Source organism: Meles meles, chromosome 5, assembly GCF_922984935.1.
Source record: "Meles meles chromosome 5, mMelMel3.1 paternal haplotype, whole genome shotgun sequence".
Classification (NCBI taxonomy): Eukaryota; Metazoa; Chordata; class Mammalia; order Carnivora; family Mustelidae; genus Meles; species Meles meles.
The window spans coordinates 138,754,260-138,767,883 of record NC_060070.1 but is presented as its reverse complement, the minus strand read 5'-3'; the positions used below and the strand labels follow the sequence as shown (position 1 = coordinate 138,767,883).

Genomic DNA, 13,624 nt, shown 5'->3' with positions numbered 1-13,624 from the left:
GAAATTAAGCTAGCTTATAAATATGCATGAGTTGAATGTTTATAGGCACAGAAATTAAAAGCTTCATATAATTATTTGATTGCGTATAGCACAACCTATAAAATGCAATCCCCACGAATGTAAACTAATCACTCAACGTTAACTTCACAACACATACACTGGACTTTGTAGTGACTATGGAAGTTTAAGAATACTTGTAGAATAGTATAAATCTTTAAAATTCTTAAATTTTATACACACACATACACACGCAATTTAGATGAAGGATTTAAAAATAACACCATATATCGTTCAATGTGGAAGGATGTAAAACTATTTGGCTCCACGTTAATCTGATTTTGCCTTGACCATGGCAAGTTTCAGACTAAAGCTGGAGGTATGATGGGTGGGAAAGCTCAGAGTGGCTTCCCCGGACCTTTCTCCCTGGACAGAGCCAGGGGCCTACAGCTTGGAGAGGAGTTAAGAAGGGCTGGGACTCCTCTCTGTAGTTTTCCTTCTGCAGGACAAGGACAGAGTAATGTTTATCTCTGCATGTGCTGTGCCTTGAAACTCCTGAAGGGGGAGTTTCCAAGTCTGGAAACCTGAACACAAACTCTGGATCATTACATTACATATTACATACATTACATGTATGTTAAACAGGACTGATACTCTAGGGTGACAGAGAAAAGAGAAAAGGGATAGCTTAAACGAATGGGAGACAATGGCATCCTTTTAAATACCCATCCCAAGGCAGATCCCACCAACCCCGTTCTCTTGTGTTAATACAGGTCCTTTCATATAACTTCACTGTCCCCTTAGCCCTGCTCCTATGCCCAAAGGACCCTATTACTACCACGTCAGAAATTGTGCGGATGGAAGACGAAGACAGGAAAAGGGACTTGTTTGTGATCACGAGCCGGCAAGCATGAGACCACAGACTTGTTAACTACTCCGAAAACTTACCATTTAGGATTCTGTGGTACCGTCTATTTTGCCGTGGCGCGTCACATAGTAAGAGAACTACCACAGCGCGCTGTGCACAGTTCCTGCTGCATCCAACACTGGCAAACGGGCCGCGGGCCGCGTGTGGCTCACTGCCTGTTCTTGTCAATAAGGTTCTCCCGGCACGCAGCAGACTCACTGGTTTACAAACTGTCCAAGGCAGCCTTTGGTCACAACCACAAATGTTAGCAGTCATGACAGAGGCTACATGACCCACGGAACATGAAATACTCACTATCGGGCCCCTTTTCAGAAAGAGTCGGCCAACCTCCAGGCTCTGCTGTCCCGTTTCAATCTAACCAGCACCGCGTGACAGCAGTGATCTCAAAGTCTTCTTAGCAAGGAAGTTAGGAGACGTCTCTGTGGCTAGGAAGCATCAAAGCCAAAACTTGGAACCAGCTTTTCATGCACTTGGGAGTCCTGTCATTATGCTGGTAAGATGTACAGATTTCCTAATATTCTACCCCCATTGTTCCTTTTTTTTTTTTTTTTTTGGTGTAGAGTGTAACACTCCAGGAGGGTAAAGGCTACAGCTCACCCCTCCGCATCCCCCAGAGACTCTACAACAGACATTAAAAAAAAAAAAAAAAATCCACACTTGCTTATTAACAAGTTCATAAATGCATGGCCCTTACAAATTCTTTTAGTTACGTCCTCCTAGACATATTCCCTCCCTGCTCGTAATTTTTTCCAATACTCAGTAAAAATTTATGGAAGGGGAAAATTAATTCCCTTAATTTCTGTGAATTGAAGTCCATGAGGGAAAGAAGAAGTAGGCAATGCGGCACTACTGTTCTTCAAAACTAAACGTTTCCATACACTCTGTCACCCACTTTCCCTAAAGATGTAGTTCCAGCTTCAGCGTGGGTGGGAAGAAGGCAGCCATGACCTCCCATCGCTGCCACACAGTGACACCTGCTGGAAGAATCGGATTCACAGGAGGACAGAGCCTCGGCTCCCGGCGTCTGCTGCCTGGTTTTGTTCTGCTCACATGTTTGGAAACAGTACTTGGAGACACAAACAGCAGCAACTTGAGGGAAAAAAATTCTTGTAAAGCCTGCAACTATGGCAGTAATAAGTTACTGAGTTATTTTGTTTTTTAAAGATGAAAACATCATTAAGAATGTAATGGGGCCAGAGTTTAATGTTTGTTCACTTCAGGAAGTAAAACCAAAAGACTCCTATCCGTGCGAGGTTTGTTAATGGTATTAGCACTTTATCTTACACAGAAATCTCCAGAGCTATTACGGTTTTGTATTGTACATGGAACGTTTTCTTAAAAAGGAGCACTCATGTTTTCCCTGAAAATCCCAGAATGACAGAAACATACTGTACAGGTTTCATGTCGACAGAATTTCATTTAGAAAATTTCAATTAATTTTAAGGACAAATGTGATACAGCCTTTAAATCCTGCAGTCTGGCCTCAAGCTCTTCCACACATTACCCTAGACTTAAACCTCAGAAGATCAGATTTGCAGCTGCACTTGGCCACACCGGATAGTTCTCCCCGTTGGGCAGCCGAGGGCACGTATTAACATTCCTAGCACTGCGGGTCCGGCATTCTGTTGACAAAAACATTCTTTGGATCAAGGCACGAAAAGCAAATAGCCTGCAGCATGGTTTTTGACACAAAAGGTGAAAACTCGAAAGTACTCACTACTACCCCAAGAGCACAGGGACAAAATTCCAGAGACTGTGCAATTTTGCATGGCAAGAAGACTAGAGCACCATGGGCGGCTGGCTGGAGGGATGAGACTTTTCGTGAGCACATATTACTATAATTACAGCTTGAGTTGCTGGTTTTAAACTAAATGGGAACTTCTTTCAAATGCCAAGTGTCCACATTTTAATGGCTGGCTTAGAGAAAGAAACTTATAATTCCTCCCGCTTCATTCAAAGTAAATGGTTCCTAGCATCTGTAAATCGACTCCACTTGGAAATTAGCACAAGAATTCATCCAATGAAGGATAAAATGTGTAGCCATGCAGCCCGCGGTTGCTAAGGGTAGTAAGGAATTCTAAAAAATCAAGGTTCTTGGGCCCTTCATCACACCATTTTCACAGTGAGCTTTAATGAGTCGTCTTTAGCAACCGGGGACCTGCACGTGACCGCGGTGAAGGACATTCTGAATGTTATGTTGGTTGGGACAGTAGGGAATGGGTTTAAGATAATTTGGAAAAAAAAAAAAAAGACTTAAGATAAACGCCAGGAAAATAAATTCTGAAGTTAAGGAGGAAGAAACCCAGAATAAAACTTTGGGGAAAATAGACAAAATGAGGCAGACTAAAAGGAGTAACTAAATAAACATACAGCATTAAGAGGCCTTGGACTTTGGTCAGAAAGCCATAAGCTGGCCAAGACCTTACCAAATGCTAATAATATTTAAGAAATAAATATTCCGGGGGCACCTGGGTGGCTCAGTCAGTTAAGTGTCCAACTCTTGATTTTATCTCAGGTCATGATCTCAGGGTCATGAGATCGAGTCCCATGTCCGGCTCTGTGTGGAGCACGGAGCCTGCTTAAGATTCTCTTTCTCCCTCTACGCCCCTGCCCCACTGCCTGCACATATTCAATCTCTAAAACACACACACACACACACACACACATATTGGTGAGATACTTTTAGTAACACTGGCCTTTCATGAGTGTTTAAATAAATTTTGTTGTTGAAAGAAAGCTCAGAGATGGTTATTTCTTGATGATATATCTTGGTATGCTATAGAGAAGATAAATTAAATGACCAAACTCCCCAATTTTCCCTGTAAACCTATAAGCACTACCCTTCGTATAGGTTTCTGGGTCCTATTCTACAAACTCTGGCATTTAGTATCAGGTCTCCCAAACAAAACCACTGTGGGTTATTTGTTTTTCCTTTAAAAAGATCTACCCCGTTTCTTGGATGTCCAAGGTGATCAAGATTTAAATATATGCAGGGAAGTCGTGCATGTCATGTTGGCACTGATCATCTCAGCACACGTCACATTCATTAATGTGTGCCGAATCTAATTCTCTCTTTTTTTTTTTTCTTAAAGATTTTATGAGACAGAGAATGAGTGGGGTGGGGGCGGGGAGGCAGAGGGAGAGGGAGAAGCAGGCTTCCTGCTGAGCAGGGAGCTTGACTTGTGGCTTGATCCCAGGACCTGGGGATCATGCCTTGAGTCAGCTTAACTGACTGACCACGCCGGTGCCCCCCTAGTCGTCCTCCCTGAGGTACCGTAGGAAACCACATGGTTAGACTAGGAAATGTAGCGTGGCTATCAAAATTGTGTAGGAATTTAAATCAGTGTCTGGAGAAGACACTGTCACACATCGTCACACTGATCAACCCTGACATTTTGGAGGAATGGTTTCCCAAAAGACATGGAGCTTCTGAATCTGGCTACTTATTTTTGTTTATTCACTATCGTTTTTAGTGGGCATCTATCATCTATCAGCATTGGTAGTGAAAAATTTCAACTGTGTTTAGGCAAAGCTAGGTCACAAAGGACAGTCAGCTGGTGGACTTAGTTATTTCAGACTTTATTTTTCATAGGGTAGACCAGCTGTCCTCCGTCCCCCTCCCCCCGACCAAGACAAGTGCCATCATGTGGGCACAAAAGGCACTGGAAGAGCCATAGCAATCATTACCTTTTTGAAATACAGGGAAGAAAGCTAACCGTGAGGCGTGCTATGGCACCTTCCTGCCAGCCCAACCTTCGACTGTTCCTCAATGTTCACTGCAGACGTGCAGCAACGGGATTCCAGTGTGGTTTCTGGCAGTACCCCGCTTCAGGGCTTAATATCAGATTTACGCTAGATTACAAATTTGAGAAATGATACCAAGATCGCAGGGTACCACGAAAGCATTTGCTAAAACCATTCACCATTAAAGAGAAGACAGCAAGTTCTGTGTGTAAAGATCCCACATCACACAACACAGTCTGACCCCTGCTTCTCATCCAGTGGGCAGGGGAGAGGGAAAACACACAAGCAGGCAGGAGTGTCGAGATGGGCACAGGAGCCTCTGCGGCATCTGAAGTCCCCCAAGGAGCCATGCCCATGTGTCTGATCCCTGCATGGGGGAGACTCTGTGACCAGGAGAGAGGGAACCTCAGTGGGCAAGGAGGGTGCAGAGAGGCGGAGCTGGCACAGATCACCCAACACCGACCAGCCTCAGAGCCCTGAGCTTCAGCCTACCCGGAAGTGTACATTTCGAAATTTAGAACTGCAATACTTGAAAACCATTGATTCTCCTTCCTAACTTTTTAAAAGTCAGCCACTTCATCTCCGACATGTTCCCCTGGGAAAGGAAACGGACAGTAAAGTGAAACACTTCGTGACAAGCTGCTATATTTTATCACATCCTTATGGAGACCACGAGGGCAGGAGTTTAAAACACACACAAAAATTAAAGCAGGAACAAATCAAGCCCTTACCTTTCACGATCGTCTATTCTACGGGAACAACAGAAATTAATTCCAGGGGAAAGAGTGCTCCCTAATTTAATAAATGAAGAGCAAGTTTTCTAAATCAGTCATTACACATTTCTATGTACACATACAATGGGATGTCATAAGGGAAAACCCGTACCAGACTTCTCACCCAAACTTGGGTGGGAATGAGGCACGTGGAAGCACTGAGGTGCTCTCTTTATATAAACAGCCTTCCAGAAAGAGGCGTTTGCTCCATGGAATTATTTTTTATTGCTGCTGCTGAACGGGACCATCCACTTAATGAACGCATGCTTCTTTTAGGCATTACAGTCTAATTTCCCACTACAAAATAAAACAGCATCATCAGGGGAAAAGAGAAACAGAAACAAAAGAAAGCAAAACAAAAAAGCTCGGCAATGAAAATTCCAGAGTCATGGATTAAAAGCTCTATTATCTTTTCTTTCCTTGTTTCAAAAATACTTGAAAAAATAATACGGATTGAAAGACAGGTGTCTATGGGCCCGAGGAGGCAATGGCTTCAAATGACTTTCGATGACATAAAAAAAAACAAAACGAAACAAAAACCTAAACTTTTTAAATCAAAGGAACCCTTTCTGTATCATGGAATGTTTAAAAGAATAAAAATACTAGAAAAAAATCGTAACAAAGAAATAATGGGTTTCAAGTGTCACAATATCACGAAACTGGCATGAGCTGCCACAGCAGAGGCTCTGGTGACATCTGAGGACAAACGAGTATGGTGCGCAGCTGGCACCACCGCTCTCCGGGCTTCCCCGGGGCTAAAGCCCCCTTGCATGGTCTGACCTGACCCGCAGCCCTGGTCAGCCCTGGACAGGGGCACCCTGTCCAGCTCTCACATGCTGCTCCAGTTACATGCTTCGTGCCTGTTCCTTTCCCCGGACCTCGGGGCTTCTGCCAAGCAGTTCTCTTGGTCCAGCAGATGGCTTACCTCCCTTACCCCTCCCTCCTCACCAGTACTTTTGTAAATAAAGCGATGTACGGGTAAAGAAGTCCCTTCCCTTTCTTCGGGGGTACCCTTAGTATTCTTTCTGCACCATCCAGGCCTCCCTGCTCCTGCTCCTGCCCCAACCCCAGCTGGGGCTGGGCTCACTCCTGAGCCCCGAGGTGGTGGGGCGGCGGGGGGGGGGGGGTGCATGCACGTCACCTACGGCTGCTCAAGGGCTGAATAAATATGTAAACAGATCAACCAGAGAAGCAACTTTTCTTCCCTGGAGTTACTGAAAAACAGGTCTTCCTCAATCTGGAGTGATCATCACTGATTTGGGAAAACGAAGAGTCATATGACCTCAATTACCCTCTCGTCTTCTGATCCCACAACCAGTAACAAATTAACAAACGAACGCCACCATCGCTTTGACAATACCTGTGTCTACCTTGGCCATATCATGTAAACTCTGTTTACGGGTAGAGGTGTTAAATGGCATGTCACAGCTACTGCCTGATTTTAGTAAAGGGATTTAGCAGAAAACTAACATGTCCAATTCAAAAAATAAGAAGACTGAAGACCTTTCTGACAGACTGTAGGTCATTTTTTTTCCCTCAGTCCTTCATTAAATCAACAACTATTTACTACCTATCACCTGCCAGCCATCATCCTGAGAAGCCGGAGATTGTGCAGCAAACAGAGAATCCTTGTCCTCACGTTCTATTTCCATAAAACGCACACGAACACACAACACACCTGGTAGGGATATGTGCCGGAAGGACGACAAAGCAGGACAGCGAGGTGTGAGTACTGCTGGCAGTAAGAGCGGGAGGTGTCTTTGTCTGGGAGGCTCAGGAGGGCCTCGCTGACCTGGGAGCACGGGGCAGAGCACTGAAGGGCACGACGAGTTAAGTCCAGCAGGAACTGGCGGAGGGCACTCGGAAGACAGGAACTGAGCACAAGGCCCAAGTGGGGGCCTGCTGGGCTGTTTAATGAAGAGCAGAGAGATGCGAGTGGGTGTGGCTGGGCGAGCAAGGGCAGAGGAGATGGGAGACGAGCTCGGGAGAGACAGTGTGAGGAAGGTAGTGGGCTGGAGAGCTCCCAGCACATAGCCGACCAAGCGCTCTGAAGGACAGGAGACCTTTAGAGGGTTTTCAGCAAAATAATGATGTAATTCAAAACACAACACAACAACAAAAAAACTTTGGTTACTGTGCTGGAAGTCTGTCAAGGGGCTGGGGCTGGACACAGCAGTCAGGGGTACTCCAAGCCACCGAGTGGAGGCAGTGGTGACCTGACCAGGGTTGGGCGGCAGCGGGGGTCAGATGCGGGGAAGATCCTGAACACACTTGGAAGGAAGAGGCAAAGGCACCAAGGATGACTTCAAGACTTGGTCTAGCAGCTGGAAGGACTGGACAAGACACTACGGGAAGTGTGCTTCTTGGAGGTAAGGGGTGAACGTCCAACTTGAGGCGCCCATTAGACACGGCAATGGGGGTGGTGAGCAGGTGGACAGATGCGCCAGTTCGGCGTGAATACTGGAATCAGCAGCAGACAGGTGGTATTTCCATCAGAAAATGGAATGAGATTACCTAGCAAGTGGATATAGACAGAAAAGAAAAAGAGACCGACCACCACAGCCCTGGGGCGCTGCATGTAGAGGCCGTGTTCAGGCAGAAAATAGAACCCTCTCCGGCCATGTAGCATTGTACTGCGTGCAGGCTTCTGGGCTTTCTCCCCTAAAAACACAGACATCTGAGGAACTGTTCAGCAAGATCCCATTTCTGACTACTGCCGATTTAATGAAGAGGAACCTCTTTTCAAAGAATCATAAGACACCACTTTAGGACAGTAATCAAGAAAACATAAGACAGCAGGCTCTCGTTCAGCCAACCAGGCAAAATTTAAATTCTTACAGTATAAGGTAGAGTCAAGGATGAGCAGAGGCAGAAACTGTTCTAGAAAACAATTTAAAATTAGAAAGCAGAATTAATTTTCTAGGCATCTACGTACAAAGTGATACTGTTGATACACATTCAGAACACAAATGAACCGACACATACTATTCATGCGTCTATGAAAGTACACTAAATGAACTGAAAGGCACAGTTAGTGTCTGGCTCTGGGAGGGAGAGGGACCGGCAAAGGTGACCTGATGTGTAATGATGTGCTTGCCTGGTTTTTTTTTTTTAAATACACTGAATTTATGAAAAAGACTTGAGACAAATATGATAAAATATAATAATCAGGTCTGGTGTGAATCCCTGAGGGCATGTAATAAAACTCTTTGTAATCATTCTGTATTTAAAAACAAAACATTTTCTTTTAGAAGCATAAAACAAGAATCAAAAGAAGTCGACTGTATAAAACAACAAATGTTTACTACTGTTACACGTACATTCCAAGCCCATAAGAAAGCAAAAGTAGGATATGCTGGTTGGCATATTCATAAAGAATTGTTAGGTCTCCAGTACGGTATAGCACTTGGCAAAATCCACCTAGATACTACAATTTACTATTCAATTAAAACTGTGAAAAAACGGAGTATGCTACCCATAATTACAATAATTAAAAAAAATTTAACTAAGAGAAAAATCAAGTAAAACTTTCCAGTTTTATCAAAAGATCCCATCTGGGGGCACCTGGGTGGCTCAGTGGGTTAAAGCCTCTGCCTTCAGCTCAGGTCATGATCTCAGGGTCTTGGGATTGAGCCCCGCGTCGGGCTCTCTGCTCAGCAGGGAGCCTGCTTCCCCCTCTCTCTCTGCCTACTTGTGATCTCTCTCTCTGTCAAATAAATAAATAAAATCTTTAAAAAAAAAAAGATCCCATCCGAATAGGGAATCAGGCTATCAAGTTTGAGTTATCATCTAAAACCTGCTTCAAGTGCTTCTGGAATGAGCTGAGAAACACAAACATGAGTGGACAGATATGTAAGTCTACCCATCAGCCAATACATACCACACTTAATTTTCCTATGCAAATTTTGGATATAAACACTACCTTCCTCTAACTTTAGAGGACTGTAGAGGTATTTTACTTAATTTTTATAAGACATCTTTTTAAAGAAGTAAATATGTAAATGAGTGTATATTGTAATACTACTTTTTACGTTTGTGGTTCTCAGACATTAGTATTTCATATTTCTACTTTGTTCCTTTTCTAGTCTGTGGGTAATAATAAACTTGCTGAAACTCTTTTTCATTCTTCCTAGCTTTTTACTTCTGAATGGCTCTGTATAATAGTAATATAGCAAATAATAATAATGCAAATAAAATTTTTTTTCTTTCCTTCATCATGGTAGTTAATTTACTGCGTGACTGTTAGGAGCAGAAAATAAACCAAATAAGTTATATACATTAGAAGTGAATTATAAATAATTCTATTAAATGTGTAAGTGACTTTAAACAAAGACACGACACAGAATTCAATTTCTGGCAATTCAAAAATCAGCTTTTAATAAGTATGTTCCTACGACAGAAAAGTTATACATATGTTAATGTGATAGGCACTTATAAATCCTGATATTGTCATCCCCAAAATGTATAAAGTGTCAAGGTGCCTAAAACATGTAAAAAGCTCCTTATTGTCCTAAATTTGTTATGATGATCTTTTTCTTCTATCAAGAATGTATCAGTTTATTCCCAAAAAAGAGTTAAAGGCGATCCTTTCTGTGTGCTCAAAATCCTGAATCATATTGGCTCTACCACTTATGGTGTGAGTCACTTCCTTTGCGTATCCAGAAAAAAATTCAGGGTGATTCATTCAGTGTGTTACTGGTTGTCAGGTGGAATAAAACGCGTTTGACTTTTTACCTATATTTTCAATGATATCCTCACCACTTTCTGTTTGGAAATTTTCTAGATATCAAACTAATGCATTATTAACTAAAACATAGCAAGCAAATAAAGGTCGAATTTAGGGCACATTTCAAAAAAAGTAGAACAACTTTTTAGGGAAAACTTCTCTCTCTTCGGTTGATAAATTCTTGGCTTAAAAAAAAAAAAGTCTTACGAGAGAATAATTCTACTCTCTAATGAGTCAGAACAGATGAACAGGTTTACGTTCCCTCAAAATTGGTTAAAGATAAACACTTCTATTTGTTGAGTGAACGCCGTTAAAAAAACAACCGGTTAACTTCTTCAAAATAACAAACATCTTGGGGACGCAAATGAATGTTCTAGTCCACAAACATTTCCAGAGCAGTCGCTCTGGGTGGGGCCGTGCACCACCGGCTGTGGGTGAAGCTGGCATCACTCCTTCACCAGCTCTGCTCAGGACATGCTTCACAATCTTGGTGAGGAGGGGAGGTAGGCAGTTGTAGATAACCCCAACATAAGGCCGAAAGAGACTCAATGCTTTCAGAGAGCAAACGTTAAACTGCTACAGGAGCTGAGAGCAGGGAGAAGTGGCTTCCCACAGTGTGGGAAGGGAAAATCAGAGAAGGCTTCATGGCAGCAGTGGGTTTGAGCTAGACCTCGAAGGAGAGGAAGAGTTTTGTCCAGTGCACACTGGGAGCCATGTCTGCACGGGGATTGAAGGCGGTGGGGGCAGTTTAGGGGAAGGTTGGAAAGGGAGAGAGCCAGATCAATGCCACGTAGGCAGGAAATTTAAGCATGAGAATAGGCGAAAGAAAGAAATGAGAAAAAAGGGTGGAGAAGGAGGAGGACAGCAGACCGTAACGGACTTTGAAGATGTGCGGTCAGGCGGCTGGCAGTTCACTTGGGAGGCAAAGGGAAGCCAATGGAAGACTAGCAGCAGAGCAGAGTGTGAGCAGACACATGCTTCGGGAAGATGGACATCTGTGGGGTTGGACGGGTGGGAAGGAGGACAAACTACAGACGGGAACACTGATTAGGAGTCTAATGCATTGTGTAAATAAGCAGCAATGATAGGAAGAACTAGGAAGTATCAGTGCGAATGGAAAGAAGCATATGGATGCAAAAAAACCCAGCACATTGTAAATAGCATTTATGAAAAATATGGAATAAAGCCTTACCTGATTCTTCTGTATCTTGTTCATCTATTAAACCTACTGAGACGCCTAAATCCACACATTTCTTGCTATGTGTCTTGGACTTCATGTGTTTTGTCAGATTTCCTTAAGGGAAAAGAATGTTTACTAAGCTTATGTAGTATTATTTTGCTCTCGCATTTGTCAACACTGGCAAATTTCATTCCTATTTCAAGTGAAAGCACACACCGTGGTTATACAATTCCAAGACTAAAATTTGGACAAACGAAAGCATTGGTATCCAAATGTTGTAATAGTTTCTCTTTTTCAAATCTGCCTCTGCTACCCGGATAATGTCTACTTTTGCCTCTGGTTTCTATTCTGTATTCCTCATTTATTTCTGAGAACATTTTATATTTAGTGTAAAGTCCCCTTGGATTGCACTAAGATCTGTAGTTCCGGTAGTCCGAAACCTCCCCCATCGTGTCTGCTGGATCTCCCCCATGGTACCTTGTTTCCTTGCATGCTTTGTAGTTGTTATTGAAAGCTTATCTTCAGCAAGACTGTTTCCCATGGAGTCTTAAGGACCCTGGGTGGTACCAACATCTCTATGGATCAGTTTTCCAACTGCTTCTACTTGGGACTTAAGGTTTCAGACCACTAATTCTAGACTAACTAACTATCTATGAATGACATGGCAGAGGTCAGGGGTTTTGCTTTTTAGGAGGTATCTTTTCCTCACTTGATCCAAAGTCACTGGGCAGGAGGGCCAGGCTTATTTCAGAAGCCTCAGACTCCATTCCAGGATTGACGTTAAAACCCCAGGGCTGGATAGCTGTGATATCCCCACAAATTATTATTATTATTTTTTAATTTTGTTTATTTAATCATTATTATTTTTTAAGTGTCTATTACTATTGGGCTAGCATGGAGTTTCTTTTTTATTTCTGTTACCCGGGAATTTGTTTTTTTAAATTTCAAGCTTGACTATCTATTAAAAACTACATTTGGTTGTTATGTCACAAACAGAATTTCTGTTCACTGGAAGCTGAGAAAGAATTTCCTGCATTAATTTCCCTTCAACATATTGACTAGAAGTCTCTCAACAGTATCTCTAAAGAGGTGCTTTCTTTGGCAGCTAAGTATTACCAGGTTAATTGGAACCCTGGGCACATTTGTCCCACGTGATCATGAATGCAGGGAGAGTGCTCAGGTTCTTTTCCGGACACCAAGCAGCTTGAGTGGAGAACGCCACAGACACACACACACACACACACACACACACACACACACCTGCCAACAAGGGAAAATCATCTCTTTTGAGAAAACAAACAAAATCTGAAGACTTAGTTTGGTTAGCAGGGGCAGACTAGTATTTCAGAACAAGCATCTAGAAGAGTTAAGAACGTCTGAATCGTTGCTCCCAGCTCTGGGCTTGCGGTCACCGGAGGGCGTGTGACATGGCTGTTATTTGTAGAACCTCAGGACCGCTACAAGTGCCTTATTCCGTGGAAATGGTCACACTTGTCCCAGCCAAGTCTTGCAATAGACAGTACACCGGACAGCATCCCAGAGCCTGGTGCTTTGGGGGCTCCAGTGTGAGAGGGTGCCTGGACCAGATGAGGTCTAAGACCCATCAAACCCTGACTTCTATAATTCTAGAGGTGACATCTGGCTTACATGGCCTGGCCATGTCGGATACTTAATTTAAATACACTTAAAAAAATGAAGCAAATATGGCAAAATGTTAATGACTAGTAAAAGGTGGTTGGTATACTGGTATTCATGATACAGATCTTTACTTTCCTGTCTGCTTCAAAACTTTCATATTAAAAAGTTCAAAACAAATGGCTCAGCCATCTGAATAAGGCTGAAATTTCCAATTATAAGTCAAAGCACTTATATAATAACTACTAATACTAATACTAATAGTCTCTTTTAAAGTGCTTTTGTCCCCTAAATGGACACCTATAGAACATTATTTGCTTCTTATAGAAATTAATGGATAATTGTAACCAGGCAAATTTGGGAATATAAAGTTCTAATAAGCACATTTTCTCATAACGTGAGCTATTATTTATTATTAACCTACTTCTTAAATAAGTTAAAATAAACACTCTGCATTTTAACATGCAAAATATACATATTAAGATGCAAATCCCCCTTAGCAATGCCATGAACTTTGTGCATTAACTTAAGTTTTTTAACAGATTTAATAAACATGACCCTAAATCCTCTGGAAAGCACGTGAGGTTTTGTTTCTGGGTTCCGACGGCTACATACAGAGTGTCTAGCTCTCTGTGTATAAA

The 13,624-nt window shown here is 42.7% G+C and overlaps 1 protein-coding gene across 6 annotated transcripts in view; it reads right to left on the bottom strand.

Annotated features, from left to right (window-relative positions):
• The window catches only part of HIVEP1 (HIVEP zinc finger 1), a 145,131-nt gene that overhangs the window by 13,021 nt on the left and 118,486 nt on the right, over positions 1–13,624 (bottom strand). For 5 of the 6 annotated variants that reach the window (XM_046005090.1, XM_046005088.1, XM_046005087.1 and 2 more), the window contains one exon: positions 11,361–11,462. The exons of the other annotated variant lie outside the window; for it this stretch is intronic. In XM_046005090.1, coding sequence (XP_045861046.1) covers positions 11,361–11,462 — 102 coding nt within the window. The remainder of the gene's footprint in view (positions 1–11,360; positions 11,463–13,624) is intronic. 6 annotated transcript variants of the gene reach the window in all.